This window comes from Pogonomyrmex barbatus, unplaced genomic scaffold (assembly GCF_055798465.1).
Source record: "Pogonomyrmex barbatus isolate J1 unplaced genomic scaffold, ASM5579846v1 scaffold9, whole genome shotgun sequence".
Taxonomy (NCBI): domain Eukaryota; kingdom Metazoa; phylum Arthropoda; class Insecta; order Hymenoptera; family Formicidae; genus Pogonomyrmex; species Pogonomyrmex barbatus.
Window position 1 is genome coordinate 3666501 of NW_028297193.1, and position 24860 is coordinate 3691360.

General features: G+C 33.2%; 1 protein-coding gene across 1 annotated transcript; it reads right to left on the reverse strand.

Moving 5' to 3' along the window:
- Dh44 (corticotropin-releasing diuretic hormone 44) lies at nucleotides 1-24643 on the reverse strand. Its single transcript, XM_011641856.3, has 4 exons — nucleotides 24239-24643; nucleotides 4815-4991; nucleotides 1316-1654; nucleotides 1-1130 (listed from the first exon to the last, which is right to left on the reverse strand). The coding sequence occupies exons 2-4, from the start codon at nucleotides 4989-4991 to the stop codon at nucleotides 1101-1103; spliced, it is 546 nt and encodes a 181-aa protein (XP_011640158.2). The 5' UTR covers nucleotides 24239-24643; the 3' UTR covers nucleotides 1-1100.
- Nucleotides 24644-24860: the final 217 nt, after the last annotated feature.

Here is a 24860-nt window from a genome sequence, read left to right on the forward strand (position 1 = left end):
TTATCTATAATCAATATTAATATTGCGAGGGAAGCAAAAATAGGATTACACGTAAAACTATTGTGATGTAAAAACTATTTCTAAATCATAACATTTAGGATACATCTGTTGTACTTGTATCAATGAAAATCTTATCGTGTATTATAATAGTCTTTCTTAACGTTAACGGTATATCTGATCTCCGGATCCTTCTACAAGACTCGATTCCTTATATTTGCGAATTTGTGGATAGTCTCTTTTGATTAGCGCACTACACGCAGAAAATAGATTTCGTTCAAGAGCTGTAGATTGCAGGTACACATATGAGTGCCTCTCACGTCCGACGATCGACGCGAGAGGGCCGATAACTATCAATACAACGAAGTATTTGTACATTTATAGTTGGCGAAAGTCAAGTTGCATAAGTTGGATCGACTCCTGCTCTCTCTCGTTACATCGTCCTCTACAAATGCGAATATAAGCGCGGCCGGAGACGCGAGAATTAAATATAAGGATCGGACGTCAGGTCATTCTCTGCGAAACGGAAGGTAGGTTTAAACGAGATCACAATGTATAATACTGCTTCGTTACGCCTTTCTCCGTGTCAGAGGAAAATTAGATACAGAAGAAGGCGGAAATAAAGCTCACGTAAAGCTCAGACCTTTGGTTACGTTTCTTTGGAATGTTACGCGCGCCGTGATTCGATCCATCGTACATCGTCGCACCTCCGAAACGATGCAATCGCGATTCTCATTCCTGCCAGCTTCCGTGATACACAGAGCTTCTTATCACGTGAATCACTACAATCTAACTCAATAAATAAACGCTAAAATTAAAATAGATAGTTGAGAAAAAGCGGACGAATACTGTGCAAAACGATTTCTCGAGTGAAAGGAAGAATTAGCAGGCCCGCATTTGTTGTAAAATTCAGTAATTTTTAACATTTAAATTGCCAGTCTGACGCCAACTGACAGAACTCGGACTAGTTGCTAAATGGGGATAGACAAGCGGAAAGAAGAAAAATAACTTAACGATGAAATGATGGTCGATTAAAAGTCGCATATGATAAAGCTAAGATATATCGGATCTGGAGTTTTCCTTCGCATGCGGAGAGGATGCGATTACAGCAGGCGAAGCTCATTAGCCTGTACCTGAAAGAGTGCAACATCATTATTATTATTATAAATCTACGCTTACGAGATATAATTCTAAATCTTAAATAAATTTTCTTTTGAGGAATAAACTCAGTCCAGTTCAATCTGCTTAATGCGGAGATATATTTTAAAATAAGCTCAAGAAATAAAAAAAAAAAAAAGGGATATTGGAAAAAGCGTACTCTAGCCGTTCGATCGTCTTGCGATCCTCGAAATAACGGATCCTCCTTAGCCCCTTCTATCCACTCGTATCTGTTGGGTGGTGCGGACAGATCGCGGCCATTCTTCATGCCGGATCTCACAATTCTTCCGGCATTCAACACCGATCTCTTGCCAATGCTCTCGAGGACGCGACGATTCTCGTCGACCTGCCGTTGATCCTGCAATGCCTTTCTGCGAGCCAACTCTAGCAGGACTCTTTGTCTCAACACGTCCAAATTGTTCACAATAGACAGAGATCCGATCCTCTTGGTGCGCATCACGTTTGACCCGAGGTCGTTCTCTGAATTCAGCATCTCGTCCTATTCAGCGTGACGAACATTGTCGCATTAATCCTTAAAATACTGAGGGAAGGAAGAATATAAACATTCTGCCGAGAGAGATAAAATTGATTGTTCATAAATAGAGCGTCAATCTATTCGTTTGTTATCAAATAAATTATAATTATTGAACGAAAAAAAGATAAGATTAAAAAATATATTTTAACCGATAAGAAAATATGTATTTTTAAAGTATAAGGAGAGCTTTAAATCTATGGGAGTTTTCCCAAGAACTTTTTTCACTTTAAATAATGTGTGGGCGTGTGTGTGTGTGTGTGTGTGTGTGTGTGTGTGTGTGTGTGTGTGTGTGTGTGTGTGTGTGTGTGTGTGATTAGATTAAAGGATCTTTATGAATATGTGATATTCTATTGTTGCATCAAGTATTCACGACAAAACACTGTCAGCTGTTCCATTATATTATTATAGCTAGCTAACAACGACGACAAGCTTTCTAATCTTATCTAATCTTATCTAATATGTTATTTAAAGCTTTACTAGCAACATTATGGATAGAGTATGTATATATTTTAAAAATGCCTTTTCAAATCTGCCTTTTTCTCCGAGAGTTTATATAAAATTTTATTTTATATAAACGTTGAAAAAGCGTGCTTGTAAAAAGTCATTAGACGCTTATAACAAAAATCAAAAACCTTATATGCATATATGCATATATGCTAATAACTCAAGTATTTTTGAAAATATACACGTGTGCAAATAGTTTGAAATTAAGTTAAGAAGATCATGAAAGTGTTTAACTATAATAATATCCAACATTAAATATCTTGGTAATTGCTTGAATGTAATAAATTAAAATTCTCTACTAATAATGGATTCAAGTGAGATAATTTCTTCGTAAATATGTAAGTATTAAGAGCAATTCGAAATTTATGTGCTTTCAGGTAGTTACAATTTACTGTATGACGTCTTCCCGAGTATGACATTGTGGGTACTTTTGCTTTATCGCGCTTTTACATCGCGCTTTTATGTCGCGCTTTACGCTTTCTTCACCTCATATATAGCGATATTCCGGTCATATATTTTATTGCGCATTCTCGCAAAACGAGCTTGCCGAAGCTGTGTCCTTTTTTTATATATTACGCGAAAGTCGATTGTCGCAAATTCGTGGGTTGTGACATATGTTAATGGCAGCTCGAAAGTGCAATTTCTGGAGTGAAGTTCGCAAGACAGCTTTCAATTTGTCTCGCACAATGCAGCGAATTCGAAGATACGCATTTACAGAATTGGACGAAGAGGGAGAGTAATGAGCGTAAATAATGCCCTACCGGAACATGTAATATTGCTGCTTTCATTTAGCGTATTCTGGAACGAGTAACAAATTTTGAAATGCAAGCTACAGCTTCTTCGTAACATTTAACTATCGCGTTTACAATATTTACACAAAAACTTCAAACTAATCATTTTGTCAAAGGAAGTCATGTTTGTTCACAAAGTCGTCCTTAAGAAAATTCCAAAATTGATTAAAAGGTACAGCGAGTTTGAAAGTTAAAAAATCATCGTTTTCTCTCGAAATATTGGACTTAAAAAATAAATAAGAAGAAATTTATATGCGATAAAGATAAATAGAAAGAAATACATATGCAAAAATAGTTCATATATATGAAGAAGAGTTATTCATGAATAACAGCTCTTTCTTTTGTTTTGTTTTCAGTTCCTTTTTTTTTTTAAATTGCATTAAATCTTTCTTTTATAACTGAGTTAATGTACACTTGTCATATTTAAAATAAAATGGCTACATTTTAGAAGAAAACAAGAAAGAAAGTTTTAATGCAATCCAGAGAGAGCAGCGATAAGAAACAAACCCTATGTTGCAGGTAATTTTTTAAAAAATGGTTGGAGGAGCAACAGATGTAATATTGCGAATAAAAATCTTTCTGACAGAAGAGAAATTTATTTCGAATTTTTTAAATTATTCAATATTAAGAACAATGTCCCGAGAAATGTGGAAACTAAAATAAGCAAAACTTTCATCAAAATACATAGCAAAAAGGGAATCTAACGCGCGGGGAAAATCGCGAATAAAGCTACAGTAAAGCACATACACTTTAGATCCCCGTGTATCGAAATCCATCCGTAAAATGGTGGACAGCTGCACGGACGTCACGGGAAATAAGGAGGAACGTAAATCCTCTGTAACGCGACGTGGGATCTCCCATGTGCGCGGAAACCGAAGGAAAGACGTCTCCATTCATGATTCGCGCGCTCCTGATTCACTCACATATACGTATATATTCGCATACAACGTATGTACGCTTACGTCATTTTCTGTCATTTTCCAATACGAAACCGGAGCGCGTTTCCTCGTGCGTTTCCACCGCCGCATCTCGCCGCGCGTAAGTGTGCGTTATCCGCGCGGCCGGATACCGCTCGATCGCAATACACGTTAACTATTCAAAATGCAAAGCGCTTGTAAACTAAACGATCCGACGAGACACGTGTCGGCGTGTGTTTCTCCGACGATACAATGGCATTCGCACTTGGAGCGCATTCGTTCTGTTTCGCGACGAATGCGATTTCCGCGGCACGCGGCATTTCAGGCGTTTCGAAGGCGTTCAGAAGGCATTTATCGACAGATTATTGATGACATTTGCCTCATCTCACGACGCATCTTTCTCTTCTTCATTAAATGATACGTTAATCCGCATCATATTTTTTTAAGTTTTGGAAAATATTTCTATATTTATAATTTAATTTTTATCTATAGCTATAGAAAAATGAAAGATGGATGAATACATACATATGAATTATTATGCGCACTTTGCACTTCATTTATTTTTTCTTGGCAAATTTGAAATTAATTTTGTTTTAATAAAAGTGTTGGGATGATAATTTAGAAAGTTTGTTACCTTTAATAATTACGACACTTCTAGCACTTAATCTAGACCTTCATTAATTTTTTTTAAAGGAAAAAAGGTAATGAAAACTTTTTATCCGTGATATAAGACTAATACCTCTTAATCTTTTATATATAATATAACGTAAGAAAATATTAGAAATATTAGTACTAGAAATACTTGTACTAGAATACTAGTACTAAAAATATAATCCTTATGAGATTGAAGTTGTTTTTCGTTGCCTTATTTATCGGTTCCATAATATGTCTATTTATCGAGAAAAAACATACCTCCAATTCTGGTACTCTTTGATCGATTAACAGGAAAATTCTGGGATGATCGTTCGGCACGTCCCTTCTTTCGTATGACGATAAAGGAGCGGAACTTGTGAGGCCGATTATCGTCGTTGACGCCAAGATACCAAGCAGCATCATCGCGCAGGAAGAATGTAAATTAATAACGTTCATCTGAAACACAGACCGAAAGGCTTGCAGATGATAGCAAATCGGCGAAACATTTATTAGGTACAGATTAGGCGAACCAGATTTTGCCACAAGACGATCTAGATATATCATTGGCTCTCTCACTTTGATAACAATTTCATAACATTCGTTCTTTAAATTAAATCGCTGATGATGATTTATATTTAGACTGCATATTTTTGCGCGTCGAGATACACTTTTATCTCGGACTTTTACGCGGAATTTATGCTGTGATAAGAATAACGTTAAAGAAAAGATTTTGAGGCAAATGGACAAAATTCTAACTATAAAGTATAATGACAAAATCAGGGAGAAAAGCAGACAATTAACGAACAAAAATTTACGCATTCCTAACTGTTTTGTGTTTCGAATAATTTTTTTCTTTCTGGCTTCTCCTCTTATTCTCAGGAGCTTATTCGATTCGAAAGCACTCTTTTATCAACTTTGTCTCGCCATTTATCACAGGATGATTCATGAGAAGGTAAGTTCCGGTAGCAAGTGAAGAAAGCTACTTTGTGCAAGAGTTGCTTGTCGTGCCAACATCCGGTCGTTCGGTCTAAGATTCTCTGTCTGTCAATTCGCGTTAGAGCACGCATTCTGAGGCCCGAGAAAGTTATCATCTTGTTAAATTACTTTTGCAACTCAACGGTCAAGCTGAAACTCTCGCACGCAATAACATTTCTCGCGAAACGTAAAATTTTGTCAAGTCGTATTAAACATGTCGATAGCTTGGATCTTTATAATTTCTACCTGTCCCTTACTTTGGCTGGTAACTTTTACTTGATGCAAGTAACAGAAAGGACAAAAAAACGATTTTTTTGATTGCGATTTTCATAGAGTATTTATATTTTTTAATATATTAAATGTAATAAATATAAGAAATATATTTTTAATTATATAAATATCAATTGTATTATTTCTCGATTTTGTTTCTTTGTTCTGATGTATAAAAAGAAATACTATTTCGCTTTACTCTTAACTCTTATTTTTTTTAACATAAATTCTTTTTTAATAAAAGTTTCTTAATGAAACAATAATAACTTTTTCAATTTATTAATATTTAATATTTCAAAATTTCTGTTATTAATTATTTGACTATCTAAACAAACCTAATTTAACATTCGAAGAATTTCTTTATTAGTACCGGATCAGCATTTAATTAAGATAAATTTTGCGAAATGCAGATGCAATGTAAACGCATTTAATTAAGATAAATTTTGCGAAATGCAGATGCAATGTAAACGCAAATGTAGACGTTGTCGTTGTCATCATCAGTCTCGTCGTCGTCCCGTCGTTGTCGTCAACGTCCAGGTTCATTAACACCAAGGGGCTTAATTTGCCCTTCGTAATTTAGGGTTGCCGTCTCCGCTTTTCAATTACATGCTACGAGTCGACCGGTGACTCGATTCCACAGCGTGATTCCAGTCCCGTTCCTCTATTACTATTCTTTCTTTCTAGTATTGTGTCCGAGATTTGTTATTTAAGGCATATCTAGACAGAAATTGGCACAGTGAGCAAAGAGGATTAGGTGTCTTGTTATCAAAAGATCGTATGGCTGTATAACCATTCGTAACTTGGACAATTAGTAGACATCGTCGAAACTACAAAAGTCATGTAGAAAAGAAATTCAATAAAACATTAGGATTTTCCTGTTTCCGTTTTCAAAATAAACCAAAGATTATTTTCTTTTCGAGAAAGAATCTTTCGTCGCGTGCGAGTTTAAAAAAGCTTAAGAAGAGACAGCCATTTCTATTACAATCTTATTTTTTAATTTCTCATTTCTCATTCCTAAGACGATAGTAAATTCTGTGTAATAATCATAATTAGAAAATTTAAGGATTGATAACGAAATGCATGTGTGTGTGTGTGTGTGTGTGTGTGTGTGTGTGTGTGTGTGTGTGTGTGTGTGTGTGTGTGTGTGTGTGTGTGTGTGTGTGTGTGTGTGTGTGTGTGTGTGTGTGTGTGTGTGTGTGTGTGTGTGTGTGTGTGTGTGTGTGTGTGTGTGTGTGTGTGTGTGTGTGTGTGTGTGTGTGTGTGTGTGTGTGTGTGTGTGTGTGTGTGTGTGTGTGTGTGTGTGTGTGTGTGTGTGTGTGTGTGTGTGTGTGTGTGTGTGTGTGTGTGTGTGTGTGTGTGTGTGTGTGTGTGTGTGTGTGTGTGTGTGTGTGTGTGTGCATAGTAATTTAATCAACCAACGATTGATCAAATATTGATGCTGCCACTGATGTGCACCAAAATATCTTTTAGCCTTTTAACAAACTCAATAACTATATATTAATAAATACTTATATTAATTTACTTATATTAATATACTTATATTAAATATTATAATTACAAATTATAATATTGAAACATCGTTTACTGTTAAAAACTCTTGATAATTATGTTCGTGCATGTAATTACATTACAGTCATTAAGTTATTTTTCAACTATTTAATTAATAAGAAACTATTAAGAACTGTGGTTCACTTCCATCACTGTTCTGATTAGCATCATAAAGTATGTACGATCGATTCGAAACATTTCAGTAGAAGAAGCCCTATTAAATCGGACCACGTGGCAACGAAGCAAGCGCGATTTCATCCGCACAACGAGGCATTCGACAACACAACGATCGTCCAGATTCAATTTTGCAAAGCATTGTAACAAATCGCGATATTTCCCAGCTCATTTTCCGGTATGCAAATAACGCTTCAAATTCGAAGAGATTGTTGATCGAGCGTAATAGAGTTATCGTAGTAAATTGATGCGCAAATGTGAACCAAATTACCTCGTTATCAGCATGACGATGCCCACCGGCACGTTATTTATGTAAATGTCCGCTGATTGAGTGATTTGTGAATGAAAGCAAATCACGTTTGCAATTTAGAAAATGTGATGCTGGATATTCCGAGCTCTTACGTAAACAGGCATCTCTTTCAATTTTAGCTGTGACCTTTCACTTTTTTTTTGTATAATGAATTACTTAGAATTACCGATTGTAATTTGAAATTCATAGGGAACATAAGATATTTGATAGCTTTAAGCAAAATCTTTTAATATTTTTAAAATTAATAAATGACAATTATTATAATAAATATGAATATTATTATCTGTGAATATTATTTTTTATTTGAAACTGTAGGCGACATACTCGTACATTTAGGGTATACATAAAAGTTGTTTTAAAAAAAAAAAATTATATATATATATATATATCATATTTATTCATCAATTATTTTTAGTCATTAGATCTTATATTTAATAATTATTATTAATATATAATAATATATTTTATAATAATATAATAATTATTATTATATAATTATTATCATGAGCTGACTACCATATTATAATATATTAATGGATTAACTAAATTAATAGATTAAATTATAGATATATATTCACACCAAACATATTTCTAAAATATCATTCATTCTGTTTTCAGTTTGTTTTCCTAGTTATTCTAACTTTTAACTTGGCTATTTCTGATCGTAAACTAACTTCCTTACGCGTATAAAGTTCGCGTATCCTTTCTTCTTACTTTATTAACTCTTAGTTCATTCTAGTAGGTGTTGAACATGAAGTTTCATTTCCTGTACATTGCCTCTGTTAAACAAGTAATAAGAAATAAATAAATGCCTTTGCAATAAAACATTTTATAAATAACGCGGCTTTTAAATTGAGTAAAAAAAAGTTTTACATTTTGATACTAAAGATAAATATGTGATCACATTCAAAAATTTTTCTTACATATTATTACGTTCGCGTCATATTTACGTTCTTACTTATTTGAATAAAATTCGTGTTTCTTAGCCGTACTAATTTATTTCCAGGATAGCAAATGCGATAACGAATGAGTGAGAAAGTGACGTGTGAGAAACAGCTATAGACATAATAATATGTTAATATGCTAATATTTCTATTAATAAAAAATAATATTACACTTATATCAAAATCAAATAAGAAAATTTATTATTTATTGAATCTCATTATTACTTATTGATTTATTATAATTATATACTTATTACAATTATAATTTAAATTAAAGTTTATTGTTATTAAATGTAAAGAAAAAACAATGTAAACTTCTAAAATTTTGAAATTTTCCAGTGTTTCTGTTAATATATTAATATTAATTATAACACAAATATCGTTTGTTTAATTTTCCATAACTATGAGAACTAATATATTATATGTTTGTCATAAATCATTATATGTTTGTCATAATATATTATATGTTTGTCACCGCGCTAAATAGAGATATATCGAATCGTAGCCATAAATATCGTATTTTATTGTATTTGTTTATAACTCGTTACTAGTGGATTGTTAATAAATACGTAAATTTCGCGAATGCAAGTGATAAAATATAGATTTTCAAATGTACAAACTCATCATATAGACAACGTATATAAATGTCGGGAATTTACGTAAACGTGTCATCGCACTGCATTCTTAATTTGTTTGTGAAAGAGCAAACAAAATAAGAGAAATAGTAGGAAAACAAGAACAATAGAAAATCCATTCTATATGCAGATGTGTTTACTATGTGACAGCTCTTTGGAAACAAAACACCAGTCAACTTTCCTATCATAAAGGAAAAAGATGACACTTCAATTATTCTAAAATTAATTACGCATATTAACATACATCATATACCTCGCTTTTCCAACCACCCAATTTTAAGCTATAATGAATTTCATTCACGCGAGCTTTGTATTGCGACAAAACGTCATATATGCTTCCCCGATTTGTATGATTAGCAAGCTCATTCCTTACACAGAATGTAGATTTAGGCTAAAGCACAACTTGTTTATACATAAATATATATCTTTTTTTTACATATTTTTTCATCTGCATATCGTCTTTTCTTTAGGTTTTTAAATATAAATATTTTATATGGGAGTACGAATTTACACTTTTCTACATAAAATATAGAATTAATAACAGACATTTAAAATGTTAAGAATATCTAATATTGTTATTGCTGGTTGATTTATTCCTTTTGTTTCGCAAATTCTTTTTTACAAAAAGATATCCGTTTGCATTATTCACAAACTTCTACCGTAACATAGAGATATTATTCATAGCAATATTATTCTTTTTAACGAAGTCTCACGTATTAATTGCTGCAGTATTATTATTATCTTTTGCTTTTTATAGAACTATTATCATGTTTCAAAATGTGCTTTAAATTTATCAAATTTTTCATTGCACATACATTGAAAACAAGTGTTGTCAAGGAATACGAAGTAGAACGAGTAAATTTATAGTCCGACATATAAGCACATATCGTGTCTTTATACAACTTTAATTCTCTTTCCTAGACAAGTTTACATATAAAGAAAAAACAATTCAAAAGCATACAGTCCAAATAACTAATAAACTAAAAATCTAAATGTTTAATAATTTTCCATAAGAAAAAAATATAAATAAAAAGTATAAAATAAATATTCTCAAAAATTATTTAAAAACATTACGATGATATGAATCACTTTTTTGAAGAAATATTTGATCGCATATTTGTATGCCAGTTTGTATGATTAACTAGTTTCATCAATCTTGATAATCTGTATGTTACATAGTATCCCTTCCGACGACAGTTTATTTATCGAACGTGGGAGAAACGTAGAATAAATATAGATAAGAGCTATCTTTGATGCTCCTTTTCTTTTTGGCAATCCATGATCCTTCCCGACGGAATTCAATAATGTAGGTAAACAATGGCGAGACAGAAAAATTAATATTTACATTGATACCTATATGATTCATCCATGTCTGAAATATTGTATATATGCGTCCGGAGAATATAATCGTGACTGGAATGTTGTTTCTCTTTGAGACAACAAGTGACGTCATACTGATGAGAGAACATGATTCATTGACTAGTCCAATTTTAGATCATCGGTAACATTCTTCTCTTATAAATAACAATCTGAAACTTGAAAACTCTTAACTTTAAAATCCACTTTAAAATGACATTGCCAACTTTACAATTTTATTATATTTACAATGTGATTATTCAAATATTTGCAATTCACAATATTTGAGTTTTTTGAGATTTGATATTGGATATGTTATTTATAGAACACAGTATTTATTCTCGAAGCAATTTTTCGGTTGGAATGAGAGAAGTAATTTCCAAATTTTAATTTGCTAATACATGATACTTGTGACATAAGCGTTAACGTCAGACGGCCAATCGGTCATGTTGCGAATGGCCAAAGTACAAGAAAAGGGTCGTAATCATTCAATCTAAATTTAGAAACTTTATCAACAGAATTCTGACTAAGCTAAATATTACATATCTTAAAAATTCTTAGCAAGCTTGGAAAAGAAAATCTCAAAAGACATTCAGAAGAATTTCAGAAACTTGTTAATATTTCAAGAAAGCTAACAAATGTTTAAGAATTGCAAAATTAATATAAATTTTCTTACACATATTTTTTCTTAAATATATATTTTTTGAGCAAATCGAAATGTGAAAAGTTTGAACGTGAAAGTACAACTTTTCAAAATAAGTGAATATATAAAAAATAGTATCTTTTATAAAGCCTTTTTATGTAAAAACTGTTAAAATATTTCTATAAACAAGGTATTTGTATAAAATTTAACTATTCTTTATAAATATGTTTGTTTTTTAATAATAATTTAATAAGGAGTTAAATACGATAAATCTTTTATCTCATTTTATATTTAACTTTCATTTCGTCAGCTTGATACTTGACAAAATTTAAATATCAGTTCAGAAAAATTTATTTACATAACTTTTACATTATAGGTTTATTAAAAATTTTTGACAAACTTGCGCGTATTTTGAGAAAATGGCTGACGTATATCACAGAACTTGAATTGAAATAATTCGTACTATTCTAATAAATATGATATTTTAAATGTGAAAAACGTTATATAGATGGGGAAGAACATTGATCAAATTGAAGAACATTGTCCTGTGTAATATTCTGTGAATTTCAACACCGTGAAATCAGATAATCTTGCGAAAATCTCATTGCTACATACCGTGTCATCTATTTGAGAAATATATATCCTCATAAGATTCAAATGAACAAGATATCTAACTGTCATTCTGAACATTATTACTGTAAAAGCTACAAAAAGTGTACTTTAATATATTTATTTTGCAAATGCTGAAATTATTCTTGAAAAGATAAAGAATATTAGCATTATTATTATTTATCAAAAATAATTATATATACAATTATTACTAAAAAAAAATATATATATATATATCTCATAAACAAGAAACAAATAAGAAGTAAATATTTAACATAATAAAGACGTTCATATTTCTTCTTCTATTACGAGAGCAAATAACGCGAACGTCAAGCGGATTAGAGAATTAAGATGTAAATCAAGGGAAGAGACGGAATCGTTCAATGTAGCGTAACGTTCTAAAAAAGGCAGACTTATTCAAATGTCGCCTGCCTGTTGAAGTCTCAACGAAGCATTATGTTAAATAATAGCATGACGACGTGTCATTTGCTACCCAATGTTTTCGAATGCGGAGGATGTATTTAGAAGTAGCTGATTTCTTTTATGCAATGTGTGCAAGGGATGCTTAACATCATATTATGATAAAAAAATCCCACCTTACTTATTAAAATTTTATAGTCCGGAATCTTTTAATAATTCAAGCATCGCATCTTTAATTGCGCTCGAAAAATTTTTCTCCTCAAACACAAAACACTATTACTATTGAAAGTATTGCTAAATTATTTAACATTGAAGTATTACTAAAATTTTATTAAAGTTCTCAAAATTATAACAATATTTATTAATAATGACATTTTCATGTTTTATTAGCTAATAAATTACTGCACGTGATATTTTTAACAACTACGTTATTATCTCCTTTATGAAGATATCAGTTGCAAGTTCACCGCCCGTCGTGATGCTTTTCCATTCGCGTATTAAAGATCCATTCAGCGAAGTAGTCGGTACGCTCTTTCACAAAGGACCGGTTCATTTGTTCATTCATCACTTTACTGGCGACACGCGGTGCCACCGCGCTTTAATTCCGGAGCATCGCTTTAATGGGCGGCGATGCGGTCGCCGACGCGGCGATTGCACGTGACCGAATTTAATTTAACTGCCACCACGAGTACAAAAAAGAACCCCTAAAAATTCTCGTCTGGAATCTCGAAAATTCTCTCCTTACGTTTTACATTTCTTGAATATTTAGAGAGCCTCAAGTATAAGCTTTCGAATCACATCGTTCCTATTGCATTAAATGTAAACATCCATGAAGAAGCTTATGAAAATTTAATACGCGAGAGAGAACGTTTTCACATCGCCACTTTTCGTCAGGGAAAGGTTCTTAAATCGGACTGACAGATTTCAACAAAAACTCTCCTTGACATTTGAATTGTCAAAACTGAATTAAAGAGTGTCGCTTCAATCTGTCGATCGATCGAAATAAAGTCGTCACTGTCATTACCAATGATAAATACATATCGGAAATTGAAAGCAACGTCGCCAACTAATCGCCAGAAATATGATATTCAGTCTCGAAATACATTTTACGAAAGTATCTCGATCTGGTCATAAGAGAGTGGTCTGCAAATGTCAACAGAAGTTATACAGAATACATGTGGTCTACATTGGTATTACTTGCAGAGACAGAGGAATTAGAGATCAAACATCGTGTGTAGCACAATGGACCCTCATACAATATAAAATCAAGATTCGCGATGCTGAGAAGCAAAAGCACTTCCCGGCCCGGTCGCAATGCACCCTTTTGGCAAGAATAAATTCACTTTATCCACTTGCAATGCAGAGATACTCAAAATCGGATCTTGAAATAAACACTAGAGGAATATTTATGATTATGTCACCGCCGTGTTTAATGAAATGCCATATCACTTTGTCACTGTAATAATGATGAATAAAATATTCTTCTACGAAAGAGCGACGCCTGTTGATGCAAAAAAGTTCTTATTTCAAAATTTGCATGTTAACACAAGTCAAATTTGCATCAATTGAGAAATTTGCATACACATGCGCAAAATGCACAAAGAAAAGCTTTTAAAACCGTTCACATTCCGTTCATGTTCTTTTTAGATCAATTAGATTATTTTTATTTTCCTCGTGAATAATGCGATAAATATCGAAGCGCGAGAAATGCTCTGACAAATTAATAAATTAGATTGATTCTAGGATATGAAATTTTTTCTTTAGAAATTTGTTGATAAAGATTTTTTAGATTTAAAACAAAATTAAAATAATATTTATTGAAACATCTTCTATAAAGCACAAAAAATAAAAAAATAATACATTTACAACTGCAATATATTAAATATTTTATTATTGTTATATTAAATCGAGTCGCGTAACACAGAAAGTTTATTCAATGGAAAGTGAAAATTATATTACTTAAGATAAACCCGCATAAAGTTACGTATTAGTTACGTATTATATGCATAGCTTTAAATGTTTAAATGTTTTCACACGACTTCATACACAATAAAATTTTCTCTCAGTTCTTTTTTGCGCATATTTGAATTAGCAGTATTCCGTTGCCGATAGTCTTTTATTGCGTTCGTTCGCTGCATTCGTTTGTGCAAAGGAAACCGTAAAAGGCTTTAGCGTAACATCAATACGTTTTTCTCGTGAAAAGCACGCTCGTTTGCGAGATATTATGAAAAAGAAATTGGGAGGAAAAAACGAGAACGAAGTGTTGACTGAGCATGAAATGCAGATCAACGATCGGATTTAATTAATGAAGAACAATAATGAGACTCTGTTTCAGATTATACTGATCTGCAGATCGCGTCAGATTGCTCTTGTTCTGCAACGTTGATGCTCACCAATTAATATAAAATAAAATAAAAACAAGCAAGATATGCCCGTGGAGGTTTTCAGATTTCTATGAATAAGATAATAAAGAAGTGGATAATGAAACTTCGCTCGAAATTTTCATCTTTCTCGAATAGATTTCGCTTTAATAACATTTTGGAGCAACCTTGAGCGAGCTTAGATGCAGAGATATTTCGACGTTATATATACATCTATCTCGGGAATTACGAAGATGGCCTCCGATTAAACTTCCGCTGAGGAAAGATCTACTCTAAATTGGCGAGGGACTCGAAGAACTGAAGAAAACACACAGAGACACACACACTATATTTTCTATCTTCGCTGTGCGCTTCCTTTATTGCGCGATCAAGTAAATGGAGAACAAAGGGAGATCATTATAACGCGACGTTGAGAAAGCATGCTATTAATTCAACATCAACTGTACGAGTTGTCGATTACTTTAGAAGAATTAAGAGAAATGTTGCAAATAAAGTTCACAGTTGAAGCTCCTCATTCTTGTCGCCGTGCTATGTTGGGAATCCCATTTGATTCTCTATAAAAAGACAACAAATACGGAACAAGGAAAATATTACCATCAAAAAAAAAATTTGCGTACCATAAAAAAAAACTTGCGTTCCGGGAGTCTTATTTCTAAATCTCTCGATCTTTACGTCTCGAATGCGGGTCCTAGATTCTGGTCCTAGATACCTGCGATTAAAGTCCATCTTCTCACCACCAATTCCGAAATACCCTCGTGATCGTTTCGGTATCGATTATCTGTTAACGATGGCACTGCGCGCAAACACCACACGCATGTACGTATCCTTCATCCCCGTGACGTGCCGAACGATTCTTCTCGTAAAATTGATAAGCAAAGGTATAGAGCACGACGATCGTGGCGTGTACATACAACGCGCCACGGTTTGATTTGCGATTATATGACGGCGATTTTTTTACGCATTTTCCTGCAATGAGCGATAAACCTTTATCATCCGTCTTAATATGAGTGAAGCAGCATCTCTTGTAAGCGCGGTGAAAGAGAGAATTTACAACTTGCGTTGTAAAATACGATACGAAACGTAGGCAACGAAAAGATAAATACACGTCAGCACTGTCCGATGACGTCGATATTTTAAAATATTATTATGAGCAAGAAAATGCGTGATGCTAAGTTATTTGGGATAAATGAAGCTATCTGTGAAGCTAAAAGATAGTGGCTTTCAATATTTACATCTTGCACTTCTGAAGATTGCGAGAAACATTCGTATCTTTTACATATTAGTTTTTCAAATTTGAAATAAATATCCAAGATGAAAATTATTAATTTAAATTAATTTAAACAGAGAAAAATAATAAATAATTAAATAAAAAAGATTAAAAAATTAAATTAAAGATTAAATCTTATTATAAAGTATATCATTTAATGTACAACCTAATAAAACTTATATTTATTAGTTACAAATTGTTAAATCTAAAAATTTTAACCGCGTCTTTTTGTAAAATAAAATTTCATAAAATAATAAAGTCGCTTATTAAATGAAACTAAGTTAATGAAATTCCGGTAAGGTTGAATAGAAAATTGGTTTATACATATTTAAATGTTAAAGTCAATTATATCATTAGGAGAGAATATCACGATTTAAAAAATTCAGATATGTAAAATGACTTATCAGAATTTCTCAGAGGGAATTTCGCATCAGAATAGGAAGTGAAATTATGGGTAATATCGATACTAATTCATCTTCGGTACGTGTGTTGCACTATTATTAGAGTCATTAACTAGCGTTCAGTGGACGATAGGACGCTCTCAGATCATTATCTAATTGACGTAACTAACTTAATCATCGAATAATGACAATTCAACGTGGCGCCAGCGAAAAGATAAGCTGACGCAACATTAGATAAGTAAATCTAATTAAAACCGTCGTATAATCGCTTATCTAATTTGTTAATTAGCATTAACACTAAGCGAGCTTCATTTCAGAAGCAAAACATTTCTGAAAAAAAAAAATAATCAGGTTGATATTAAACGTTAAATTATTCATGTATATAATCATGTAATATAATATGTATATAAATACCTATCTAAAAAATAAATAAAAATTTAATATAAAGTTGAGAAGAGATTGGACTGCTATATATATTCAATATTGACCAAAACTTTTTAATTTCAATTTTGCTAAAAGATTGTACGTATCTTCTGTTTTAATTATTACGCTTTCTTGCGTAATACCATCCAATCGTTGCGCAATTTGCGCAATTGCACACCTTTCAATCGGGATGCGAGTTATCTACGGGGGAAAATTGTATTTCCAAGAAACGCATACGCTATTTCGCGATCAAGATGGAATCGCTCTAATCCTACGCGGTCGTACCTCGCACACTCTCGGTGGTGTTTCCAGTGCGAGCCGGTATTGAACTTGTCATTATCGTCGTGTCCGATGACTGCGACTGCAAAAGTTGCAGGCAGAGAGGAGTGACCATCACGCGACAGTCGCCGCGCGGCATAAACGTCAAAGATAGCGATAGATTTCAGTTCTTCGGCGCCGGTTACGCAGATAAAGCTCGTGCCGAGCGCCAGCTTTAGCCGCGGCGACAGCCTTCGGGTGTGTAATTGCTTCTAATTTTACACACTTTTATCATTTATCGTCGCCACCAATTCTTTTTCCGTCCTCCGCTGGCGCTCCGGCCGTCCGCTGGCGCTCCGGCCGTCCGCTCGCTCGCCCCCGGAACGCTCGATTCGTATTCTCGATAAATAGCACGTGGTACTACTCACTTGTAACCCGCCGTTCTAATTACATATCGGCGAGACGATGAGATCGAGGGCTCGCGCGCGGGCGATCGTGCAAAAATTGTCCCCAAGCGAGCGCGCGACATTTTTGCGAAGATAACAATTGCCAATTGCGAGCGATCTAACGAAAGCCTCGCGCTCCGTAAAATGGAACGCGCGCCAACACACCCCTTCCACCCTTATGCCAGGCGCACGCTTTGAAAAATCTCAATAGAGATATATTACTTAGCGATTATTACTTGCATTCAAAATCAAGTTCTGGTGAATGGAAGAGATATTTAGGAACGTGAAAAAATATTATATAAAAATATGAATTTTTTTGAAATCAGTGGAGGCTTTCTAACAAAGGCAAAAAAGTATTCCTAAAAGTATTCCGCAATGTAATACGTAGTGCGCACTTCGTTCTTTCATTTAAAAAAAATGGTTTTTACTTCCACCTTCGGCTAACAATATCAGTTATTCCGCCATTCCTGTGTTCTATTATCAATTTACGTAACAGGAAACGCATATAATAAAAATCTAGATAGATTTTCCGGGGAAAACTCGATAATAGGTTTTCTTTATATTTCTGAAGTTTTACAAAACCGCGTTTCACAATTGTTTTTTTTGTTTTAAAAAAGAAAAAAACGATTTCCATTTTTTTGAAAATCCAATCATCCAGCACAGAACTGAGACTTTGAAACTGCATGGCAGTTTTATTTACAGGCGATTAGTCATGTAGATTTGTTGATGAAAATTGGGTCAACGCTTCTAGCGATATGCACGCGTTTTAATATATGCTATTAATCTAAATGAGCGAAAAAAATAAATGAACATTTCATTTCAGCCACGCTTTTTAAATTTTGCTAAAAATTTCTTTTATCCTATTTGAAAATGTAATCCATTAGTATTCATACGTTTCATTACCGTTGATAATTTCGATTACATTCATCTTTCATTGCTGAACGCAAATTCCGATTACGTGAACCATGTTTGCCGCGGGTTCATCATAATGCATCTAGAAAATCGGTTTAGCCAATTGCATCATGGATAATCTGTGCGGTTATTAGTCATAATAAGCAACGGCAGTTCGATTATGCTCCCTTCTAGATTCACGCACGCATTCGAAAACAGTTAATCATTTCATATTAATTTCAGTACAATTTTCCGTCTTGAATTATGTCTATTTCAATCGATCGAAAATCGCATTTATACATTTCAAATATTTTCACAACACATTTTTGTTAACTTTATAATCGATGTTGTAATATCTTCCAATTCTCGGAAAAAGTATGAATCTTTTTCATCTCGATAGATTTTGAGTGACATTTAAAATTAAGTTTAATTTAATTTAAAGTGAAAAATATTTTCTTGCAAAAAGCAGGTTTTTTTTTACAGAAAACTATTTATCTATCCAATCCAATTTGTACTTTATATACTCTAATAAAATAATGAACTTTGAAATTAAAAATCATTCATTTTATATGTAACAATCAAACAAATATCTCTTATTTAATTAAACTAAAGTTTTTTTCTTTAACGTTCTTTTCAATCTTATCGTGTAAAATAATGTCCGTCCTTTGTTGAAAGAAAAATACATATCATACGCGATATTTTTACGATAATAGAATATTTAATTTTAGCAACGTTTTATCGTCAATCGCGATAAATTACAATAGGTTTCTATACAGTTATTGTAACGAAAGGAATGAACGGAAATGCGCGGGCGGTAACAGCAGAAAAAATTGTGCAAAGGAATCATCGAAATTACAAATAAAATTGTCGTATACGATGAAGGATAGCAAACTAATCTTCGCATTCATGAGATACTCTCGCGGATGTAGGACGATGAGAATATCATACCTCGAACAGAAACTCGGAGTTTGTTTTGAGTCTCGTTGCGTGATCAGTTTGATGCAATATCATCTGACAAGAATTTAGATTAAAGCTTTATTCCCTAACGGAGATATTAGATTGTCTTTCCAACGTTAATGTAACAAACGCTGTGCGCCTGCAAGCAAACATGAATCTCGAAAATTATGATTACTGCGAAAATTATCGGACGGTATGTTGCATTGATTCTCAAATAATATCTGAGAACGGAAAACAGAAATAACAGAACAATTTAGTTACAGATTTTATGTTTGAAGAATAAAAATAATAAAAAATAATAAAAAAAATTATTTGTCAGATAGAGAAAATAGAAATATTTTCTTTACACTCTGTTTTATATTCTGTTAAATTTGAGTATTTTTTTTTTACTAATATTTTTTTTCTTTTAACATGTTCGCTATCATGCATCACGTATGTGTGACTTGGAATTATTATTTTAAAAAAATAAAGAATAGGAAACTTAGGATTTAGAATCATTATTTAGAGTATTTATTTAGTCGTTTGCTCTTTTTAATATATTCTCTTTATATACAATTGCAACATGTACTATATTGTGAAGGAAAAATGTAGCATGATTTGTAACAAAGATTTCTCAATCTGTCCGTGTGTCAAATATGTTAAATGCGGTAGAACTTTTACATTGCATATTATTTTTTTCCAACAACAAAAGCAACAAAAAAAGAAAAATAAAATATAGTTTTATCAAAGTTTCATAAAATCTATCAAATCGCCTTAATACATGCGTACTGATCGACTATCGTGAAGCACTTTTTTCATCGCAGTGTTTTACAGAAAAAAAATGGAACTTGCAAAATTTTATATCTGACCTAAAATAGTCCCGGGGAGACAAAAGGTTCCAATAATAGTCTCGAGTCCAATAACGTAGTCAAATAAAGCACGTTAGAAAACCCGGTGGAAAACATCTGTTCGGACGAACTGCGGGTCAAGACGGGAATAATATACCGAGACCTGTCAAAGCCGGGCATATTGTCAACACGGAACAATCGCGGTGTTCCACGCATGATTACTCGAGAGGTTTGCGCGAGGTTGCCTATCTCGTTCGTACATGTCGAATAGAAGATCGATCGTTTAACGCGCTCGAAACTTTCAACGAGTGTCCCGCCGGATTGTCCTCCATCGAAGATAGGTATCGCCGATTGAGATCCGAAAGAAATTTGATTAATGCCACGGTGTGCACAGGCTTGTTTGGCGACAACAACATAATTCTAACAATTATGCGATGTAAAATGACGAAATAAATTGGAAAAATATAAACAAAAGCATGATAATTACGTATCATTTAAATCGATGCTTGATCAGCTTTTTTGATAGCTAAGATAATGTTGTTTTAGAAAAATTCTAGTAAAAGTGTAATGTGTTACGATTATTTCGAAGAATTTTCTTAGAATCTAATTATTTTAGTTGTATATATATATATATATATATATATATGATATATTTAATGTAGTAAAAAAAAAGATAACAATTAATACATAATAAGTAAGTTTATGGTATTCTTTTTCTGTTCTTTTCTTATTGAGGGAAATTTTCTTTTAATATATATGAAATGTAAATTAAAATATTATTAGCTTAGTTTATAAACTTTGTAATATTCAATTGTATTGATTTTTAATCTTTAAAAATTAAATTTTTAATAATTAAATTTTGAATTAATTTTAATATTTTTAAATTATCTTTTATAAAATTATCTTTTTTAAATTATATTATTATACAATAAAGTAATGAATATATATAATCAATTAATATATACTAAAAATAGATAATTAATTAATTAAATAAGTATTAATTTTAAGGAATAATGATAAATAATTGATATAAATTAAATATGTTATCAACGATTATTTGCACTATACTATAAATACTTATTTGCACTATACTATAAATTATCTACTATTATCACTAATTATACGCCAAAGTTTCATATGATAATTAACGAGTTTGATAGAATCCCTCTCTATTTAGTAAACAAACTAAATGCCTCGATAATACTGTAATTTTAACACATTGAGAAGAATTACACAAAGTCTGTAATATTCACAGTCGCAAATTACAACTGTGAATATTGCAGGAGTGAACTTTTTTAACTTACCGGTATCATAAAACTGTCTAAAAGTTCAAATAATAAAGAAAGTAAACACAATTCTTATAAATCTCGAATTTTTCCTCCGCAGGACTATATCTAATAAAACATGTGTTGGAGCAAGTAAATATTTGCACAATAAACAACTTCTTTTTTTTTATGTAATTAATTATTATTATTTCTAAATCATTTTATTAATATTTCTTTTTAAAATATTTATATATAAAACGTGAACAACTTAAATCTGATTGTTGCGAAACGGGCGACCTATCCAGACGGGTTGATATTTTATTGCGTATCACTTCGCGTTTAAAATATTAAGTCAAGTTTAAGAGATTGCTCAATTCTGTGTAATAAACGGAATCACAGTGGAAAACAAATAAAGATAAATTCTCCTTCGTACATAGTGCACAATTTATCGCATGCGCATTCGCACAGCAAATAAACGACGCAGATTTTGGATGCCGAACAAAGTTCTTCTAGGCGGATGAAGTTTACAAATGGACCAAAATTCTTAAAGTCAGATCCGAAAGGACAGATGGGAAGATAATAAGGAAGCAGGCGGTGAAAGAAATGAGACATATAAAATTCTCGGTAATAAATGACGCAATATCGAAGGATCTAATACACTTGATATATCCAGTAGGACATGTAGTTGTGGATTTGGTTCCCCTTCGAATCTGATTTAATCAAGAAAAAGGACAAATTTTGGTGGTAAACGTCTGTTTCATCGCCGCATTTACCTCACGGAATTGTAGAGATCTGTTTAATCTCGCTTATCAAACAATTACGGTCCATCTGTGAGAGCGTGATAATGATTCATCGACCTCGAGTCAGCTGTTGAATCTAACCTCCGAATATAATCCTCTAATTGCAATTTATCGTACAACATGCAACCGTATGAACGATATTATGTTGTTAATAACTGTAATACGATTATATATAATTAATAGTTATTATCAACAATATGAGATAATAATTTAGCATTTATCGGCCGTTTGTGATTATTACATCTAGTCTTCTTCCTAGTAAGTCTTCCTCGTAGACGATATCCCTTTCAACATAATTAAATATAAAATAATATTGGTATCTTTGGTATTTAATAATAAGATGAAATATTATTATGTAATGAGATTATTATGTATGAGATTACTTATGTAACTAATTCCTTTAACCGTTTTTATTTGCACAAGTGTTAATTTTCCATCCTCATAGAAAAATATTGAAAGAACACTTCTCTTGCTTAAACACACAAAAAGCGTAGTTCTCTTTCATGAAGTATAAAGACACTTTGGAAAAAGATCCGGGGTACCTAAACGTAAACTATCCAGAGAGTTGAATCTTGAGGATAAATGACGCTATTAATTTTTCGTCGAGACGTAAAAAGAAATGGAATTACATACCAAAATAAATAAATAAAATTAATCATTTTAAGCAGGAAAGAAAGAACAGAGTTAACAGCGATGAAAACGAGCTTATTTGTGTCATTTCCCACAGATTTAATGTTTAATTCAATAGACAGAACTGCGTCCACGAATCCTCGTGCGCAAAGCTCTTATGGTACAATTAAATATCGTATTAATTGATCGTATTAATATCGTTTATTGGTACACCGATATTAATTAGTTACACACACATGAGCGACGCCCTTTACCGCCGCGATGAAACCGAATGTATTTTTAGTATTAATAATCATATTTGTACAACACGTTCGCGCGTATACCGCAAAACTATGTGGAAAGCATAATCGAAGCGAATCAATCTGACAGCACGATGGCGAGATGTTTCTAATGTTGAATAACAACACATAGGTTATTCTGCTTTCCGGATTATGCTCTCGATTTTCGCATAAATCAGAATTATAGCGCGCGCAAATGACACGTGAATCGTCATCTAAATATTTCTGACTCGTGTGGCATTAACGTAATCGGTAAAGATTGAATTTGCACAATAAGTGGTGACGCGATTTATCGGATTATCGGATTATCGCTGTCGATCGACACAAATAAATTTTATTATTTATGCCGCTCGGTAACACGATTGGTAACACGATCGATTGTGACGCACGCAAAGAGATACAAAGTAAATACAAATATTTCTTTCATTAAATTTTATTCAATTCTAACAATTGATCTCTTCAACGAAGAAATCTAAAATAAAATTGCAGAAAATCATCGCAAAATTGTCAAATTTTTTGATAGAAAAATATTTGATCGTCTTTTCGAAGAACATCAAATTTTTATTTTATTTTGCAAAAAACTTATTAAAAAAAAATATTAAAAACTTTTGCGGCCAGAAAGACTCGAATATTTTTGTGCGTATTACTAGCAGGATGGCAGATGCGTCTTTTCATAGCGGAACGGATGTCTATTCTCTAAAACTATTCTCGAATTTGCAATGTGACTTATTTAATGCCATCACGACGTGGCGTCTCGCTTATCTATCTGCGAAGATAAGAAATAAACGTCAAATATTCTACGATCGTGAATCGGCAGAATGCTGATTGCCGTAATATCGGAGCCCGATGTCGTAACACGCGCCGAAAATGAGGAAACGTCAGGGAGATAAATAAACGAAAGTTTTGTCAGCTTCTCGGCCTGGTGTCTCCGGCGAGGCCTGGCGCGCGACTTTCCTCAATCGAAGCGGAAGGAGAGCATCGGGAGTTACACTTACTTGTTGAATTCAACAAAATCTCCGATTGAAGATCCAGCCAGGTAAATGTCCTCGAGTGGAGTCCTCCCTTCCCGCGATTAGCGAAAGGGTTGAACGAGAGGGACGCACGAGATTCCAATTCTCTCAGGAGAGACGCGAAGAAGGACGATCTCGCCGATTACTTCCGGTTCGACCGAGTTCGCCAACGTTTACGTCGACGTTATGTTGGGACCGAGTTCAAAATCGAACTGACGAAAGGGTTAAAGTCCAAGACAGCAGCGGTAGTGGTAGCTGGTGATGATGGTTGCCAACGATGATCGTGGACGACGGGGTACCTGGATGGGCGCCCTTAACAGGTGGCACGCACGACAGAGTTCCTCACTGTCCAGAGTGCTAACGACGTGTGACGTCGACGGCACGGTGCGAGAGGGCTTTTATAGCCGGTCGGTGCCGGCCGACCCGACTCGATCCGTCTCCACTCGACTCGGCGCGACCTTCCTGCCTCCTGCCTGCCCAGAGATTCTTGGCCCTATCAACTGATTTGTCGTTACATCTTTCCACTCCCGGATTTATCACTCAGGCCTCCCTTCGCGTCCCTTGCTTTTGCACGAGGGAAGATTCATGAAGTGGATACGTGATGCCA